The sequence below is a fragment of the Primulina tabacum genome, chromosome 3 (genome assembly GCF_025594145.1).
Source record: "Primulina tabacum isolate GXHZ01 chromosome 3, ASM2559414v2, whole genome shotgun sequence".
NCBI lineage: Eukaryota > Viridiplantae > Streptophyta > Magnoliopsida > Lamiales > Gesneriaceae > Primulina > Primulina tabacum.
In genome coordinates, this window is record NC_134552.1 from 46183310 (window position 1) to 46203368 (window position 20059).

At 34.6% G+C, this 20059-nt stretch overlaps 2 protein-coding genes across 3 annotated transcripts; both read right to left on the reverse strand.

The window, feature by feature from the left end:
* Positions 1-3632: 3632 nt before the first annotated feature.
* LOC142539151 (uncharacterized) lies at positions 3633-14955 on the reverse strand. 2 transcript variants are annotated; one of them, XM_075644426.1, is made up of 7 exons: positions 14831-14955; positions 4969-5444; positions 4677-4889; positions 4431-4523; positions 4215-4322; positions 3853-4116; positions 3633-3740 (listed from the first exon to the last, which is right to left on the reverse strand). In XM_075644426.1, exons 2-7 carry the CDS (start codon positions 5260-5262, stop codon positions 3726-3728), a joined length of 987 nt encoding a protein of 328 aa, XP_075500541.1. In that variant the 5' UTR covers positions 5263-5444; positions 14831-14955; the 3' UTR covers positions 3633-3725. The 2 variants fall into 2 exon arrangements, with proteins under 2 accessions (XP_075500541.1, XP_075500540.1); XM_075644425.1 differs by lacking the exon at positions 14831-14955 and having other exon boundaries at positions 4969-6310.
* LOC142539150 (uncharacterized) lies at positions 12396-13950 on the reverse strand. The gene is made up of 2 exons (XM_075644424.1): positions 13700-13950; positions 12396-12908 (listed from the first exon to the last, which is right to left on the reverse strand). Exons 1-2 carry the CDS (start codon positions 13854-13856, stop codon positions 12508-12510), a joined length of 558 nt encoding a protein of 185 aa, XP_075500539.1. The 5' UTR covers positions 13857-13950; the 3' UTR covers positions 12396-12507.
* Positions 14956-20059: the final 5104 nt, after the last annotated feature.

Below are 20059 nucleotides of genomic sequence, written 5' to 3' on the forward strand. Positions count from 1 at the left end.
GCTTATTGCTAAATTAGTTCTCAAATTCCTTAACAATTGCAAAAATCAATTCTTAATTTCCTCAAAAATTATCTTAATTGGTCCTTAATTCAAAAATCATACGATTAACCCATAAGCTCTTAACATTCTTAATTCTCCTCTACGGGTTTTCCATAACATAAATTTCGATAATTTAAACTTATTTACCCAAAAATCAATCCTATAACCAATCTTACATTTCGTCAAAACTTAAAATCTCAATTTATACAATTTTTTACTGCCGAAGTCGTTACAAATCCTCGAATCATTATTACTTATGAGCAATTCCCAAAAATTAATTCAACTAGTAACCACGAATCATATATATTTTCTTAGAAAGTATACATGTCCCAAAAGAATTCATAATGTTCAGGATTAACTTATAGCCCAAAAAGTAGAGCGTCAATACTAAAACTCAAAAATCAACATAGTACAATTCCACCACGAAGCCAACATGCGTTAAAATCAAATGACTTCTTATTTCATATCATATCATGTATAAAAATTTCAGAGCATATAAAACATTTATCATCATAAAGCTATTAAACATGTGACGTAAACATATAAGCCATGTACTTATGCAGGTAACATAATAAAATCGTATAAAGCATGTAAACTTACAAATTGAGGCTTGACGACTGATCTTTCCGGCGCTGATGGTGGCACAACCCTTTACAGAACCTGGCTCTGATACCAACTGAAACGTCCTACCCTTTTTATTGCTTTAATAGTACTAGAAATTTTTTTTTTCCAAACACTCAATTTTCGGCCATAAACATTTCCCACATGAAAATATTTTTTTATAAAATATTTTACCCCTTAAAATAAAACACCAACCAACTAGCATTTTAAAAATCAAGTGCAATAGTCATAAAATGAAATCATCAACTGTTTTGCCAAACCTAAAAGGCAATAAGTTTGAAAAGTATAGCTCATACTAAACCTCTCAAAAATCTCTCAAAAAGCATAAATAAATGGTCTTAAAATCTTTAACATAAATCATGAGTCATAAATCATAATGCGAAAAAAGTAGAAGCGCTGATCCTCGGGTTGTGTGCGCCTTCAGTCCAGTCAAATCATCAGTCAAGACCTCCCCCAACCTCACCTGCATCCATCACACCTAGTGAGTCTAAAGACTCAAGACACCATAATCTTTATAGCAATTAATACGTAATATAGTCAACATATAACAGTGAAAAATACTTGTACTTAAAATATCGTTTTCATGAAGATGCATAAACTTCAAACATGAACATTTTCGTAAACCTTTTATGATGCATGAACTTTAAATAGAAATATTTTCAAAATGATGCATCAACTTTAAGCATAAACATTTTCACGACATGCATCTCATAAACCTTAACATTTTTCCCTTTTTTTTCCTCAATATGACATGACATAAAACATTTCTCATGATCATAAACATTTTTTCTTTTCCTTTTCTTTTTCCTTTGTTGAATTCAGATCGTTAATTGTGACTTTCCTGATTATGATCATAAATCGATGGATCCATCTACATGTAACCACAGTACTGGGCGACGGGGGACACTTGCAACACTCTCACCGGTCAACTAGGCCCTGGCCTATCATTTTTCGAATAGAAATTCGATCGTCGGGGCTCCCTCTGGGGCGTTTTCCCATAAATGGGCTCCCTCTGGGGCATTTTCCCCTCACAATATTCTCATTCTTACCGTTACCACAAAACCGTTACCACATAACCGTTACCACATATTCGTAATGATGGAAACACGATCGTCGAGCTCCCACTAGGACCATAACCCTCACGACGTCGCCAACATTAACGAATTAGTCACAATCACTTCACTTCCTTCAACATTTACATTCTCATCACTTTACAAAAATCATGCATAACATAACATTTTGTTTTTGAAACCAAGCATGCAACATGTCTTTTAAATATTTTCCTTAAATCATAAAAATCTCTTAGACATTTAAAAATCATAATTTAATCATGAACATTTCATAAATATTTAAAATGACATTATAACCTCAAAAAATTTAAAATAACATTTGATATATTAAATCATAAACATATGAAATTCCCTAAACATTTAAAATATCATTTTAACATATAAAATTCCAAAAACATTTAAAATATCATTTTAACATAAAAAAATTCCATAAACATCCATAACTATAGAAAATAATCATATTAGCACATAAAACAGCATTCAGGGCACTGCCATGACGTTTACTAATTTCTAAGTGTAAAAAGACCGTTTTACCCCTGGACGTAAAATTCCCCGTTTTTGAAATTTTCTTAATTCCATTGACTCTAACATGTTCCAAATAATTATTTAAGCCTACTTGAATTTTACCATATTTTTATTTAGCTTAAATCGAGGACTTTTAAATTAATCTTTAAATAAGACGTATTAATGCGTTTTAATCTCGAATTAAACCAAAACTTAATATAAAATTCCCAAATTAAAAAATTAGACTTATAATAATTATTTAAGCCTAAACCTAATTTTTCATAATTTTATAAAGCTTAAAACTAGGTGTTTCGATTAACTCGTTAATTAGCGTTTTGTGTGGCGATTAAAACCCGAATAAATCCAAAACACGTTATTTTGATCCCAAATATTAAACATAAAATTTTTAAGATTTATTCTACCCTTCCAAGTTATAAGCCACCCCCGTGGACTCTTGGATTCATTTTTAGCTTGCTTTCCGCAGCGCGCATTGCACACTGCACAATTGAAAGCTGTTAAAAGTCATTGGTATTGACAGCGCGCACTGCACGCCGCGGATACTAGCACCAACAGCGCGCACTGCACGCCGCGGATACTAGCATCAACAGCACGCACTGCACGTCGCGGATTCTAGAACCAACAGCGCGCACTCACGCCGCAGATACTAGCATTGACAGCGCGCACCGCAAGTTGTGGTTATAGGAATCGACAGCGGGCTCCACACACTGTGGATAAAAGAATCGACAGCACGCATAGCACGTCATGGATAAGAACATTCCACGGCGTATGCTTGCACGCCGTTAAAATCAATATGTACAAAAAATTCAGGTTCATTCACAGTAAAGCCGTTAAAATCAATATGTACAAAAAATTGTTCATTCACAGTAACGAGAAATCAAGTTACCAAAACAGAAGATCTCAAGATTCAAAACAAGATACGAAATCTGTCATAAAATAGCTATAACATACCGATGATTAAATTTTCAATCTACAAAAATATGTAGAATCTATATCAATCACACAATACTACAAATTTAGATAACCACGCGACCGTGCTTCCTAATGCATCCTCGAGAAACTGCATTTCATCATTTGGTCGAATTAGATCCACCTTCTCAACCAGAACCTTATCAGTCCAAACTTTCCAACAAGATCTACCAAGAACAACATGATGCACTTTTGTGTTTGGATCTGTAGATGCAATTCGAACTTCCGCAACAACTAATCCATCAACAGACCAATGAAGCAACTTACATTTACTATTAGCTATATCTCCACAACTCACATTCTTCAGATTTGACTGCAAATAAACAATAAAAATTTATTAATTTTACGATTCCTATTTTGTAACAATCTTGTAGTTTAGAAACACATACTTTTAAGATAATTACCTGAGTTGTAGCAAGATATTTTTTAACAGTATCAAAATCACAACTTCTCTTTGCATCAATATTGATATCACTATTGCTACCAACTTCATTCCCAACACCGCTACCATTGCCACCACTAACAACCCAAGACAAACAAATTGTGTCAAGCATGCAGTCTTCATGATAAGTCAAAAGAATTTAAATGTACAATATATCAAACTGATTTTATATGTTGCTTAATTACTAACTTGTTCTTGTTTATTTTGTTGTCTCGTACTTTGTAAAAACATGGACTTCATTTCTTGCATTTCTTGTTGAAGGTTATGCACCGTATCTTGAAGTTGTTTAACAGTGTCATTTTGTTGTACATAAGCTCCAACTTTTGATGGTGTAACTCCGAAGCTCATCCCACGCAATCTACCCCGAACTTCCTTGCCAAACACAAGGCTAATTGTATCATCAGCAATGTTAGTTGTGTTTTGAAATTCAGTTGGACATTCTTGTATTTGTTTCTGCAAATAACAAAGATAATTTCTGAGAAAATAACAAATTTAGGTTGATCATTTTTTCTTAGGATCTGATGCAAATAAAAAAGACATAATTCTATAACCATTTTCTCTACAACAGCTTGAGTACTAGGTTCCCCGTTTTTTTTCTTGTGCCCTTCAATCCAAACTTGCGATCTTGTAATTTTTGTATCTCCCTGAGTTGTCTTCTCCTTAGATATAGAAATCTATAAATTCAAAAATGTATGTATATATATATATATATATATACATACCATTACTTATTACTTAAATTATAAAAGATAAAAATTAATATTTACCATAATTTGAGTCAAACGAGCATAACCTCTCCGACTCATTGTGTGAATATGGTCTTGTTTTAGCCTCATTGCTCTAAATCTTTCAATCTTTTCCTGAGATATAACATAACCAAGATAATTAATTGCAAGTATTATCATGCTAATTGCAACAAAAAGAAGCAATGTATTACACAGGATGAAGCAATGATAAAATTCAAGTGAATTAATATTATTTCATACCTATAAGAAAAGTGAATTAATACTTACTTGAAAGGTAGGTGATAGTGTCCTCTTTACAAACAAATCTCTTTGATTTTGGTCCATAAATTCGGGCTTCAAAAGACTAAGATTTCGTGAAGCCACTCGACTTGTATTAGCTTCTCGTACAAGTATCTGCAGTTTGGATTTTCTATTGCGCCACAATTTAGCTAACTTTTGAAAAATTGATTTTTTTTCCCAATCTTCAACTTTATAAGTCATCTGTACATAGAAACACAAAAATATTTCTACAACTTGTAATAAAAATTGAAATGAAATATTAAGTGACTGAAGATATTACCTGAAGACAACTCCACATCATATCCTTCACTTCTTCATCTATGTCATTCCATCCATCCAATGTATATGGCACAAATTCCTTTATCATGCAACCTAGAAAAGATGTGTATTTAACTGAATTATCTCCAATCGGTTGTCCTAAATCATTACGCTCCACCTCTTTGCGCTTGTCTTGACCACTAATCATTTTCAACTTTGATGTTCCCCGACCTTTTTTCTTATCGGTTTTGTTGTCATCAATCGGTTCATTATCATACAAATCTTCGGATGAATTAGCTGAATTGTTAGAGTTCATTCCTGATAACCTACTAGCTGCGTGTTCTTGTAAAATGACAAAAAGAGGTATTGAAATATACAAGTGTACTTTATTAAAATAAACAATGATGTAAAATAGAACATATCACCTGAATTTCATCTGCAGATGCTTTGCTACGTTTTTTGCCCATTTTGCTCATTTTTCCAATGCTATGTAATGACCTGATCAAACATGTAGTATGACATGATATATAGCTGAAAATAAACAAGCACACAAATTTATTGCAACAGTAAATAAAGAGTTGTATAACTTGCAAAGAACATATATCAATTAAAATAAATAACTATAAAATATACTGCTGAAAATTTCAGTCATGTCTCAGTCACATCAATTCCGTCACACTCATTCCTTGCATATTGTTCTTTCTCATAAATGTTAATCTCCAGTCGGGACACATCAAGATGTGTTGATGACGTATAGGCATCCTCTTCAACCACATTCATGTTAGGAATACCCCGAGGCGGTGCTTTTTGCAACACATACCAATTTGACTCATCGTCGTCCCTAGAATAGAATACTTGCTTTACTTGTGATGCCAAAATGAAAGGATCACTTCCAAAAGTTTTTAGTCCTTGGTGTAAGTTGACGAGTGTAAAACCATCTTCAATTTTGATACCAGTTCCATGATTGGCCCAATCACACCTAAAAATAGGAACTTTAAAAGAATAGTAGTCAAGCAAAACAATATCTCGTATAACTCCATAGTATGATAGTCTTCCTACTGTATGTGAATAATCATTAGCATTAGATTGACAAATAGTATCGGCTTCAATTGAAACACCACTATCTTGTGTCGACCTTCCAACATCAATTGTATGGAACCGATGTCCATTTATAATATAACATGTATAACTTGTAACATGCTTTCTTGGACCGTGAGCTAGCCATTGAATTCGGTCTGAAGAATTATCAAGAACATGTTTTGATAACCATTCAGCAAATGTTTCCGTATGTTGCTTTTATAACGTCTCATTACTTAACAAACGACAATCTATTTGTTTAAGCTCCTCAATGTGCATCCTATTTAAAATCAGCAATAATCTATTTGCTAAATGAATTGTCAAATTCACATGAAAGAGTGTTATAATTTCAGCAATATTCTCCTCGAATATAGCACTCTTTGACATAATTCATTGTAAAATGCACCCAACAGATATATAGCATTAATCGGACCTTTCGGTAGAAGATTTCTCAATGCTACCGATAGCAATTGTTGCATTAGAACATGACAGTCATGAGATTTCAGCCCAATAAGCTTACTGCTCTTCTAAAGAAACACAGTTACCAATATTTGAGCTATAGCCATCGGGTAAATTTATTTTCTTCAACCGAGAGCAAAATACATCCATTTCTTTTTAAGACAATGTGTAGGGTGCGGCAGGCAAGTGATATTTATTTTCTCCCTTTTCTTGAGGATGCAATTCTTCTCTAATTTTAAATGCATCAAATCTTTGCGATCATTCACACCATCTTTGGATTTTTTCTTCAGGTTCAATAGTGTGCCTATGATATTCTCGCAGACATTCTTTTCAGCATGCATCGCATCTAAGTTATGACGTAGTAAGAGCCCCTAAAAGTAACCATCAACACGTTTCATAGCGTTAGTTCAGAATATTTCTAACAATTTAAGATATAAAAAAAAAAAATTTATATAAAAAATAATTAATAGAGTGTAAATAACTTACACTCCAATATGGAAAATCGAAAAAGATTGACTTTTTCTTCCACGTTTGTACTGGGTTAAGTAACTCTTTTGAATTACCATGCTTCTTCCTTTTTTTCCTTGAAGTATTGACATTGTCACTCTTTTTCTTTTTACCCCAGTCATTTTCAATATCTTTCTTTGCATTGAGAATTTTTAACCCATTCAAAAGTCTCGCTTTTGTTCCCCTCTCTTTTTTCCTATTAAACCACTTCTTTTTCTCACGAAATGGATGATTAGGGGAAAAAAATCTCCTGTGGCCCAAGTACGCAAACTTTCTACTATACTTAAGCCACATTGAACATATGTCTTCAACACATATTGGGCAACCGAGTTTCTCTTTTGTGGCACATCCAGCTAAGTTTCCATAAACTGGAAAATCATTGATTGTCCACATCAAAATAACCTTCAGATTGAACATCGACTTAGTAAATTCATCATACGTCTCCACACCTGTGTCCCACAACTCCTTCAAATCCTCCACAAGGGGTTCCAAGTATACATCTATATCATTTCCCTGTTGCTACGGGCCTGGAATCAATAATGTCAGCATAAGATTTTCCTTTGTCATGCACATCAATAGAGGAAGGTTATAATTATCAAAAAATAACGGGCCAACAACTATATCTGGAACTAAGGTCATCAAAAGTGTTGAATCCATCTGTTGCAAGACCAAGGCAGAGATTTCTAGGATCTGATGCAAAATTTGGCCACTTATGATTTATTGTATCCCAAGCTACTGAATCAACTGGATGACGCATCATATGATCTTGACTTTTGTGGTTGGAGTGCCAAATCATCTCTTCGGTCATTTCTTTTGATTTAAACATCCTTTTCAATCTTGGTATCACGGGAAAATACCGTAGCACCTTTTCAGGAACTTCTTTACGAACTTTGGTGGTGACTTTGTCTACCTTCCATCTTGAGGAACCACACTTTGGACACGAGTCAAGGTCTTTAAGATTCTTTCTAAATAGACAACAATCGTTTAGGCAAGCAATAATCTTCTCATATCCTAAATCAAATGGTTTCAACAATTTTCTCATCGAGTAAACAGTTTCTGGAAGTGTATTTTTTTCTGGAAGCATGTCAACTAAGATCTCCAGGAGCTCATTGAAACTATTATCAGTGTGACCATTAGTAGACTTATAATTATATAACGTGACGACTGCTGACAACTTTGTATAAGTTGTACAACCAGGGAAGAGAGGAGTTTCTGCATCTTCTAATAAATTAGCAAACTCATCATCTTTTGCTTCAGACATATTGTGTCCAACCTCTTCTTCAGGTGCAAAGACTTCCTTATATAAGTGATATGCCTCTCTACTTCCATTCCTTTATGAATTCCTGAACTACATTCAACTTGAGATTGTGAGTTATAACTTTCATCCATGGAAGATCCAAATAGTGTAAAAAGGATCAAATCCCTTAATGATTAGGTGGTCGTACACTTGGTCAAATTTCATATACTTCTTATTTTTACAACACTTGCAAGGACATAAGATAACTTCACGTGTTTTGGCATAGTTCCTAACTCGTGTAATAAATTTTTGTACCCCTTCTTCATACTCGGGTACAAGCCTTGAAGGCAGATGAATCCATTCCTCATCCATTTCGTAAATCACCCAAACCTTAAGAAGACAAACGAGGTTCTAAGTAGAGTTGTGGTCATGGAAAGAATTAATAGCAATATAAACTTTACTCTATTTATTGAAACATAAGATTAATTGATCCAAAATAGTCCGAACAAGGATATCTATCTATCTCCATTCCCTCTTCACAAAATTCAACTATCCATGCATCAGCATCTCAGCCACTTTTGAATTAATGGATTTGTTGAGTTGCGGATCAAATGTCAACTTTTCATGGAATTAGAGATCTATTAACCATAAACTTTATTGGTCTCACTTAATTCATGAACATAATAATAATAATAAAAATCAACATTATTGGTAATAAATGAAATATAATAGCAAACTTGACAAAATCTACAGGGTCATTGAGCCTCCTCCTACGACGCTAATGCTCAAATACTCGAAAAGGACGATTAAAAATGACAAAAGTAAAGAGGCTCAATTTTCTTTTGAACTGTTTTCAGAAAAGGAGGTAAACAGTAACAGCTTTTTTTCCCATTCTTTTCTTTCTTTTTTCTTCTTTAATATATATATATATATATATATATTAAAAAAAATGTATTTTACAAGGCCTTTCCAAGAGTAGTAAAATTATTGAAATTTATTTTGTTTGTTTGATATACTGGCACTAACTAATGTGTCAAAAACAGAAAAATTCATAGAGGTGTATATATGTATACCAGCAATCGTTGCAATAATTAAAATTTTAATCGATTTGATCTTTCACAAAAGGAAAGAAAAAAAAAACACTCTTTCAAAAATATTTGACAGAGATCGGTATTGCTCTAGAATTAATCAGATGTCAGACTATTTCAAATATGCTTGTATAATATTTTTAATTTAACTCTAAAATAAAATGAGTAAAATATGCGCTACAGGAACAAATTGATATAACTAATGGAAGCCTTTAGAACTAATAGTGTGAGCCTTCAGAATAATAGTGAAGCCTTTAACGTAAGCTAACCGTACATAAAATAGTGTGAGCCTTTAGAACTAATGGAACAAATTGATATTGAAAGGAATTGTTGTTCATAAACGTACAAGAAATTAATTAAAATATTATAATGTGTGTATCAGAAGTTAGTGTTGTGCTCTGATGTTGTTAACACGAGCACACAACATGCAGCGGAAATTAAGTATTAACACACAAATATAACTTTAATAAATTAATATCAGATTTAAATTATGCACAAGTACGAATACTTGTGCGATGGCTCATTGCAAAAAATTCACTGAAAATTATGTAAATCGTTTACACCAAAACAATACTAGTAAGAAAACAAAACCAAACTCCCTGACACTCCAAGGAATTAAAAATGCATCAAAACAAACCACATAAAAATTAGATGCATAAAATAAAAAAGCGTGTTGCTTAAAACCAAACGACGACACTCTTCGATCAACACTTTGCGTCAGTGTTGTTCTTGAGTGTTGGCAACACCAATCGGCAACACGTCAAAGTCTGTGACTCAATCACACAAAGTCTTCAACATTCAAAATATTCTTCAGTAATCTCTGTAAAAGGACTATGCACTAAGTCCGCGAAAAACCATGCAGAGATCACACACGAGAAAGATCACGAAGACACAAAAGAACACTCTTCAAAACCACGAAAGTAGACTCTCCAAAAGATCACTCAAAAGATCACAAAAGGTCTCCATGAAGAGCCTAGCTTCACTCTATCTCCAAAGCTCTTCTCTCTCTAAAGCATCTTCTCTCTCCACAACCACTCTCCCTAAATAGCACTTCTTCTTCTCTTTCTCTACACCCCAAGTACGGCTGTAGGACTATTTTTTTTTATATCAATGGCTTGACCTAAAAGATATTCCATAGAAGAGTCCTACAAAATATGGAAAAAGATTTTAATTGGATATAAAACTCTTTTTAACAAGGATAAAATATCTTGGAGATAAAATCATATTAAAAACAAATCCTATAATATCTAGATATAAATCAAGCAAGATTTTATAATCTAGAAATAAATCAAACAATAACCTACAAAGGCAAAATCATAAATTGATAAAATAATAAAGGAATAAAATATTCCTTTCAATCTCCCCCTTTTTGCCTTTCTGGACAAAACATCCAAAAATGATAATCTTGGTAAGCATCGCAGTCAGTTAAGCTCCCCCTACATTAGAGTGTGTCTTCCCCTGAGTTAAAGTTCATCTCTCCCTGAATTAAACATGTTAGAGCACTGGTGTTGTTGACAGTGTTTTCAACACCATCATTAGAACACCTAAAAACATAAGGAGACATACGAAAGAAAAATTCAATAATCACGCAAACAGATATAAGAGAGACCCAAAAACAACATTACAGACAGAACATAAGTATTCATCCTTTATCTTCTTATGTGTCATTTTTGGTTCTCCTACTCCCCCTTTTTGGCCAGAATATAAGCCAACTTCCAAAAGCACCATCTACTCAGCCACTTGTAGAATATGAGAGAAAATTATAGAGGTATATCAGGAGTTGCGCACAAAAACGCACAAAGAAATCACGAGAGTAAAAAAAATTGCAAGGGTAAATGAGAACAAGCAAGAATAATTACCAAAATCAAACAGTAAAATTGATTCAAACTCGTGTTACGACGATTTCAAAAGAATATCAGTAAGACCCACGTCGATTATAACTCACTGACACAAGTATACACATAAATTCAAAATCTAGGTAATCAAGGTTTTTATCAACTGTCATAGGTCAACACTGATATGTCACTGCACCTGATGAATTCACGAAACAAAAATCAATATGCATGTCCTAAATATGCCTCCAATATGATGAATTATCAAAATGTCAGGCAGTGTATAAACTGTGCTGTGTCAGAACTTGATGTTGGCAACACCTCCTGGCAACACCACTGAGTTTTATTCAAACATCCATAAAATTTTATTTTGATTCAGAAATGGTAGCTCCCACACTAGAAGAACGATCTTCAATGGACTCCCCTAGGTAGCTTTTTTCATTACTATTTTACTTAGAAGTGGTAGCTCCCACATTAGAAGAACGGTCTTCAATGGACTCCTCTAGGTAGCTTTTTCCATTTTCTTCTAAACAATTTTTTATTTACCTCTTTTCTGTTTTTCTCCTTATGCTCACATTTTCCAAGTCACTTTTTCACATTAGACAAGATCACGTCCTCAACTACTCGATGCCTTGGATTGAGCATAATTTATTCATCAACATTTGATTGGAAGTATGAACACTCAGAGAGTACCTTTCAGAAATTGCCTTCACTGTTCAGACATTACACAAATAAATAGGATGATTATGATTATGCAGTATGTCTAACATCCTAAAAATAGACATGCAAAAATAGTGTTGTCACCGGTGTTGGCAACACCAATGACAACATGTGTGTGTGATTATTGTACGCACATGATGAGAGACTTCCGAAGATTGAAAAATCTCTCAAAGTCCAAAGGTTTCGTGAATATATTAGCCAGTTGATTCTCAGTCCTAACAAATTCCAGTCGAATTATGCCTTTTTCAATCAAATTTCGAATAAAGTGACGTATTATGTCTATGTGTTTTGTTCGAGAGTGTTGAACAGGATTCTAAGAAATGTCTAACACTTGAGTTGTCACAATATACCATCATGAAATTACTTAACTTGTAATCCAAGAAAGAAATTTAGTTCTCCTACCATGCTCATTTCGAACTCTGATGACATGCAATCCACAAAGTTATTCACAAATATTTCAGATGAAGAACCAAACATAATATCATCTACATATACTTGACAGATCAAAATATCAGATTTCAGTTTTTGAATGAAAATGATTTTGTCAACCTCACCTCGTTTGAAGCCCAAGTTTATCAGATTGTCAGCTAACCTACCGTACCATGCCCGTGGAGCCTGTTTCAGTCCATACAGGGCCTTCTTCAATTTGTAGACATGGTCCACGTGGTGAGTATGTTCAAATCCCTTAGGTTGACTGATATAGGCTGGGAAAATGTGGAGCTCATGCAGATTAAACCAATCATTTTGCAGTAGTCCACCTTTTCTTTGTTTCTTGTTTGCACACCATCATGTAATTCACCAATGATTTGTGATGATGGATGATTCTTCTGAATCTTGTTGGGAATTTCTCTTTCACAATTGATCACCACATCATCATTATCATCGTTATCATTATCCACAATTTCTATTTGGTTCAGAGGCGGTGTTGTGCTTGGTGTTGCTTCACTGGTCTCAACACCAGACTCAACACTGTTTCTGGTCAGTGGCTCACTTATATCCAGCAATTCTTCTACATCATCCTCCGATTTTTTAACTGTCAGATCTGCAAGATCATCAAACCCAATGTTAATTGATTTCATTGTAGTCCTGGTTCTTAGATTAAATACACGATAAGCACGGTTATTAGTAGAGTATCCAAGAAACAAACATTTATCACTTTTGGAATCAAATTTAGCTTGATCTCTATCATTCAACACATAACCTACACAACCAAAAATATGAAAATATTTAAGGTTTGGTCTTCTTCCCATGATAATCTCATATGAGGTCATTGTAGAACCACTCCTTAAATTAACACGGTTGGAAATGTGACATGCCGTATTTAAAGCTTCGGCCCAAAACATTTTGACATATTCTTAGAACTAAGCATGATCCGAGCCATTTCTAGGAGGGTTCGATTTTTCCTTTCAGCTATGCCGATTTTTTGAGGGGTCTTCGGAGATGAATATTCATGAGTGATACCTTTCTTATGGCACAAAGAAATAAAATGAGAATTTTCGAACTCCTCACCATGATCGGTTCTTATTTTAACCACCCTCATATCATACCGATTTGTTATCCTAGCATGCAATTTCTTAAAAGCATCAAAAGTATCAGATTTTTCTCTAAGAAAACTTACCCAAGTAAAATGCGAAAAATCATCAACACAAACAAACGAATATTTCTTACCACCCAAGCTTTCAACTTCCATCGGACCCATTAGATCCAAATGCAAGAGTTCAAGGCGCCGTGTTATCCCAAAGTGTTGCAACTTCGGGTGCGCAACACGGGTTTGTTTACTTTTCTGACATGGACCACAGGCATACACGGCACCTAAATTTAAATTGGGCATACCTCTCACAGCATCAAACTTACGCAGATTCTTCAAGGTATTGATACTCACGTGTCCCAGTTTTTGATGCCATAGGTCTAAATCACTCACCTTGGCACTTAGGCAACCATCACCTTCTCCCAATTGATAGCGATTGTCAGCAGAACGAGTACCTGACATTACACAAACATTGACATCATTAAAAACTACACAATTATTTTTATTGAACTTAACATGTAAATCATTGTCACAAAGTTGACTTATGCTTATTAAGTTTGAGTTAAGTCCTTCAACTGTGTAGAACATTATGAAGTTCAGGAAGTCCGTCAACATTCAGGGTTCTTTACCTACAATTCTTCCTTTGGCACCACCACCATAGGTTACACGCCCACTTTTTACTTCAACATAATCCGTGAGGTGTTCTTTAGATCTGGTCATGTGGTGTGAGCAGCCACTGTCAAAGTACCATGCACTTGCAATGTTAGTTTTTAAAGACGTATAAATGACATTGCAATGAATAACAGCTTTTGGTACCCAAACTTTCTTCACAAGAGGTTTCTTGACTGTTGTGTTGCGCCTGGTGTTGGGCAACACCAGATTTGCATGCCAGTTCATATAGTCATTTCTCAGTTTAAAACAGAATGGTCTGATGTGACCTGGCTTATGACAGTATTGGCAAATAAAATGTCGCTTCCTTTGTTTCGGCTTTTGCATCTTGGTTGGGAGAGTTTTCACCACAGGATCAATCTTTGAAGGGATCGGATCGACTTTCCTTTCCCTATTGAAAACAGTTGATTGTGATCCGGATTTGGAAGTTTCTCCATGTTCATATGTGTTTTTCACGTATCCAAGACCAGCTCTACTGTCATTTCCCATCATTAGCATCGAGTCAAATTTTGTTGAACTGGAGTTCAATTTTCCAAGAGTTTTTGAGGCTTTCTCAAGATCATCCTTGACACTACGAAGCTCAAGATCCTTCTTTCTAAGCACAGCTTCAAGTCGAGACACACATTCTTTAAGATCTGTATTCTCCTTAGAGAGCATAGAATTTGTTTCATTTCTTTTGATCCAATCTTCGTATAGCTCTTCATACATAGCCTGCACACATTCAAATGTGAGTTCATCAGAATCAGTATCTTGGATTTCATGATTACCTGAGTCATTGTGAGATTTAGCATTAAGACACAAGGATTTTGAAGTGGTGTTGCGGCCCGGTGTTACAACACCAGAGGCAACACCGTGCAGATTGACTTGTAGCCAGCACTTTTCCTTCAAAACAGCAGTGTTCGTGGATAGTACGTCCATTGGGATTCTGTTAAATTTCCTGTAAAAAAAAAGCAACAATAAACCAGAATCAATCACTTAGTGTATCAAGCGTTGGCTCTGATACCACTTGTAAGGAATTGTTGCTCATAAACATACAGGAAATTAATTAAAATATTATAATGTGTGTATCAGTAGTTAGTGTTGTGCTTTGGTGTTGTTAACACGAGCACACAACATGCAGCGAAAATTAAGTATTAACACACAAATATAACTTTAATAAATTAATATGAGATTTAAATTATGCACAAGTACGAATACTTGTGCGATGCCTCATGGCAAAAAATTCACTAGAAAAATTATGTAAATCGTTTACACCAAAACAATACTAGTGAGAAAACAAAACCAAATTCCTTGACACTCCAAAGAATTAAAAATGCATCAAAACAAACCACATAAAAACTAGATGCATAAAATAAAAAAACGTGTTGCTTAAAACCAAACGACGACACTCTTCGATCAACACTCTGCGTCAGTGTTGTTTTTGAGTGTTGGCAACACCAATCGGCAACACGGCAAAGTCTGTGACTCAATCACACAAAGTCTTCAACATTCAAAATATTCTTCAGTAATCTTTGTAAAAGGACTATGCACTAAGTCCACGAAAAACCATGCAGAGATCACACACGAGAAAGCTCACGAAGACACAAAAGAACACTCTTCAAAACCACGAAAGGAGACTCTCCAAAAGATCACTCAAAAGATCACAAAAGGTCTCCATGAAGAGCCTAGCTTCACTCTATCTCCAAAGCTCTTCTCTCTCCACAACCACTCTCCCTGAATAGCACTTCTTCTTCTCTTTCTCTACACCCCAAGTACGGCTGTAGGACTATTTTTTTTTATATCAATGGCTTGACCTAAAAGATATTCCATAGAAGAGTCGTACAAAATATGGAAAAATATTTTAATTGGATATAAAACTCTTTTTAACAAGGATAAAATATCTTGGAGATAAAAATCATATTAAAAACAAATCCTATAATATCTAGATATAAATCAAGCAAGATTTTATAATCTAGAAATAAATCAAACAATACCCTAGAAAGGCAAAATCATAAATTGATATATCAATTTATCAAAATAATAAAAGAATAAAATATTTCCTTTCAGATATAACTAAACCAACCGAAACACAGTTCATTAAACTTTTAGTATTTACAAGTCCACTGTTTTAGAAACTAAAATAAATTACCATTTGCAAAGATTCAGCACATGCTACCCATAAACATAACAAGCTTATTTCAACATACAATATTTTCGACTCCAAACTTCATGACAGTAATCACCCATTACAATATTACTTTTTCCCCCTCTTAGACTATGATTTAGTGTACCAGATTCCTCCCGTTACACTTCAAGTTCATGCAATCCTATAAATGAAACCCAAAAACGACAATACAAGAAATATTTAGCTCATTGTTTATATTTCTTCAAGTTCATGCAATCCTATAAAATAACGTAAGTTCATTGCTGAATGGAAACCGAGCTTCTACCGACTATCGATGCCAACCGAATTTCCGGAGGATTCGCCTTATTACAAGGTTGGTGCTGATGGGAAATTTACTGGGAACTTCTCTAAATCAATTTCTAGTTGGCAAATCGAGTGGACTAATGGCATTAAATCGAATCTTTGAATTTAGAAGCCTTCAGTTGCTTGTGTAAACAAGTCAAGACTAGGCCAACTTCATTTTCATTAAGGGCAATATGAAAATTTTATGAGCCTACAATATGGGTCTTGTGGCTTTTAACAGAGACAACGAGTAGCATTACCAAAATATTGTTTGGTACGACACCAAATTCGGTAAGCACCCAATCAAAGACATGTCATGAAGAACCTTACAAGTATCAGCACCGCAACCTACTCTGCAAAACCCCAAAATTACAGTGTTGTAATGAACAATATCAGGATTGCATCCTTTCACTTTCATCCTACAATCAACAGCCTTATTGAAAATTCCAATTCTTACTGACTTCAAGGAAACAGCAGCCCACGGCTAAGAACTCAAGAAATGCTATTTGACAAATCACTTAACAGGGTAACCACTAACAACACTTCACATAGTTAAATAATACCAACAATTTCTCAACTTTCTCATATTGAACAAGAAGAACATAAAGTGGTTAAAAAACTGAGCAAAACCAAAAAAAATTTAAACCTAATAATATGTATGCATCCACAAAAATTCTCGATTGAGAAAAGAAACCTTATTTGCGTCAAGCGAGAAGCCACTGAGCGATTGAGTGAAGCGAGAAGATCGATTGAGTGAAGGGGAGACGATCGATTGAGAAGCGTGGAGGTAGAGAATGATTCAGAGAAGCGTGGAGGTAGAGGTTAACGTTCGGCTGTATTTGGGAAATCGATTGAGTATTTGGGAAAATGGAGCAATTTTATTTCATATTATTAATAGCGGTCAATGCACGCTGTCAATAATACATTTCAACAGCACGCTTTTGGTTTGCTGTAAAAAAAATATTTACAGCGTGCTTTAATTGCACGGTGTTGTTAGTGTGAGCTCTAATAATATTAGCAGCACGCATACACAGGCACGCCGCAAATAATAACATTAACAGCGTGCCTTTATTGCACGCTGTTGTTTGTGTGAGATCTAATAATATTAACAGCGCGCATGTATGGGCACGCCGCGAATAAGAAAATTAACAGCGTGCATTTAGTGTGCGCCGTTAATGTTATGCTGTAAATATTAATATTTTTTGTAGTGACTGCTATATTCATCGAAGACAACATGAATAGATTCTTCAACATTAAGAGTTCTATTATTGAAAATTCTATATGTTTTGCTTACTGTTGAATATCCAAAAAAAAGTCCAACATCTGATTTTGAATCAAATGCTGATAAATAATTTTTACCATTATTATTCATAAAGCATCTGCAACCAAACACATGAAAATATGATATATTAGGCTTACTCCCTTTTCATATCTCATATGGAGTCTGATTATGCCTCTTGTTGATCATTGTTCTGTTTTGTGTGTAACACGCTGTGTTGATTGCTTCTGCCCAGAAGCGCTGAGAGATGTCTGCATCTGCTAGCATTGTACTAGCAGTTTCTTTGAGAGTTCTGTTTCTCCTTTCAGCTACTCTATTTTGTTGAGCGTTCTGGTAGCTGAATATTCATGATGAATACCCTGTTCATCCAAGTACAACTCAAGAATTTTGTTAGCTAGTAAATTCAGTGCCCCGATCACTTCTGATTTTAATGATAGAAACTGATTTTTATTTTGAATCTTTTTCAGAAGCTTGATCAGAAGGCCACTGGTTTGATATTTTCCAGCAAGAAATATTACCTAAGTAAATCTAGAAAAGTCATCAACAACAACAAGAGTATATTTCATTCCCCCTATGCTCATGATAGAGATTTGACCAAACAAGTCCATATGCAATAATTCCAAACATCTTGATGTTGATTTACTACCTTTATTCTTAAAGCTAGATCTTACTTGTTTGCCAAGTTGACATGCAGAACATACATGATTCTTAACGAAACTAATAGCAGGTAAACCATCAACTATATTCTGCTTCTTGAGATTATTGATAGACTTGAATTTAAGATGATTCAATCTCTTGTGACATAGCCAATGTTCATCACTAAGGGAGACAACGAAACATGTAGGAACATTAACATGAATCTTTGTTCCATGATACTTTGTAAGTGTTGCCTTCTCTTTTTCCGGTTAAGAGTAAAGACTCATTAGCATCTTTAACTGTGCATGTGTGCTTCTGAAAAGCTACTGAGTATCCAGTATTGCACAGTTGACTAATACTAATTAAATTGTAACATATATTTTCAACCAAGAGCACATCATTTATAATGATATTACCATAGATAATCTTACACTTACCCACGGTTTTACTTTTTGAGTTGTCCCCAAAAGTTATATTTGGTCCATTACAACTCATTATTTCTAAAAGTAGACTCTTTTTCCCAGTCATATGTCTGGAACATCCACTGTCCAGATACCATGTAGAGCTGTTTATCTTGGCTTTCCTCTCTTGTTCCTGCAAACACAAGTTTTAGTAACTGGTACCCAATCTATTTGGGTCCAAGCCTTATCAGTCCTTTAGGAACCCACATTTGTACAATTTTAGATGATCTTGTACTTCGGGGATCCCCAGAGGTGCGTGCAATAGAAGGTCTATTGATGTTGTTTCTAACAAAATGCATTTTAGGATGTTGTTCTTCCCTTATGTTTTTATCGTCTGGTCTGTATCTCTTTTGAACTGGTCTACAGTTATAGTACTGGTAGTTTCTAACCTTCACAGAGGGTTGTCCTCTTGAGTTGAATGCTCTATTGGATCCAGCACTCTGATGGACTCTACTCTTGGGTTCAACGTATCCCAGACTATAATGTTTACTTCTGTTCGTCTGGTTCACAAACGTTTCAATTTGAACAGTTGATACTTCTGGTTCATGTATCATACTGGATTTAACAAAGTGAATGTATTTCCCTTTGCTCATATCCAGTTTTGGATTTGTACTTGTTTCAGAAGTGCTTTCATCATTACTGAATCCGAGACCACTACTATCTCCAGATTGCTTATGTAATTCTTGCATTATTTCTAATGAAACAGAAGACTTATTCCATGCATTCACCAGTAATGATAGCTTCTGATTCAGACATCATCGTCTGGTAATCTGCATTTACTCTGTCATTCTCAGTTCTCAATTTACTTATCTCAACTTTTAGATCACTGCAGTTGTTTTCTTGCAAGCAAGTGAACTTACTGATTTGATCTTTTAAGTTTTGATTTTCAATTTTAACTTCCTCGAATGACTGAGAAAATCTTGAGTACTCTTCTACCATGTCATGCAATTCTTTAACTAAATCATTTCGTGTAAATTCATCATAAATCGAAATCAAATACCTCTCCAGATGTTGAGGATGATTCAGTGTTTGCCATGAGACACTTGATTTCTTCTTCATCACTTTCGCTGTAATGGCTATCTGTGTCAGAAGACTCAGAGCTAGAATCTGCCCATTTTGATTTACTTTCTTCAGCAATCATTGCTTTGCGGTCTCTTCTAGATTTCTTATCATT

Coding starts and splice junctions, on each gene's coding strand:
- LOC142539150 (XM_075644424.1), bottom strand. CDS start 13,856: ATGTCAGGTACTCGTTCTGCTGACAATCGCTATCAATTGGGAGAAGGT. Junction 12,909..13,699: donor TAAGTTTGATGCTGTGAGAG/GTATGCCCAATT, acceptor ATGATCTTGCAG/ATCTGACAGTTAAAAAATCG.
- LOC142539151 (XM_075644426.1), bottom strand. CDS start 5,262: ATGAACTCTAACAATTCAGCTAATTCATCCGAAGATTTGTATGATAAT. Junction 4,524..4,676: donor CACTATCACCTACCTTTCAA/GTAAGTATTAAT, acceptor GTTATATCTCAG/GAAAAGATTGAAAGATTTAG. Junction 4,323..4,430: donor CTCGTTTGACTCAAATTATG/GTAAATATTAAT, acceptor TCTATATCTAAG/GAGAAGACAACTCAGGGAGA.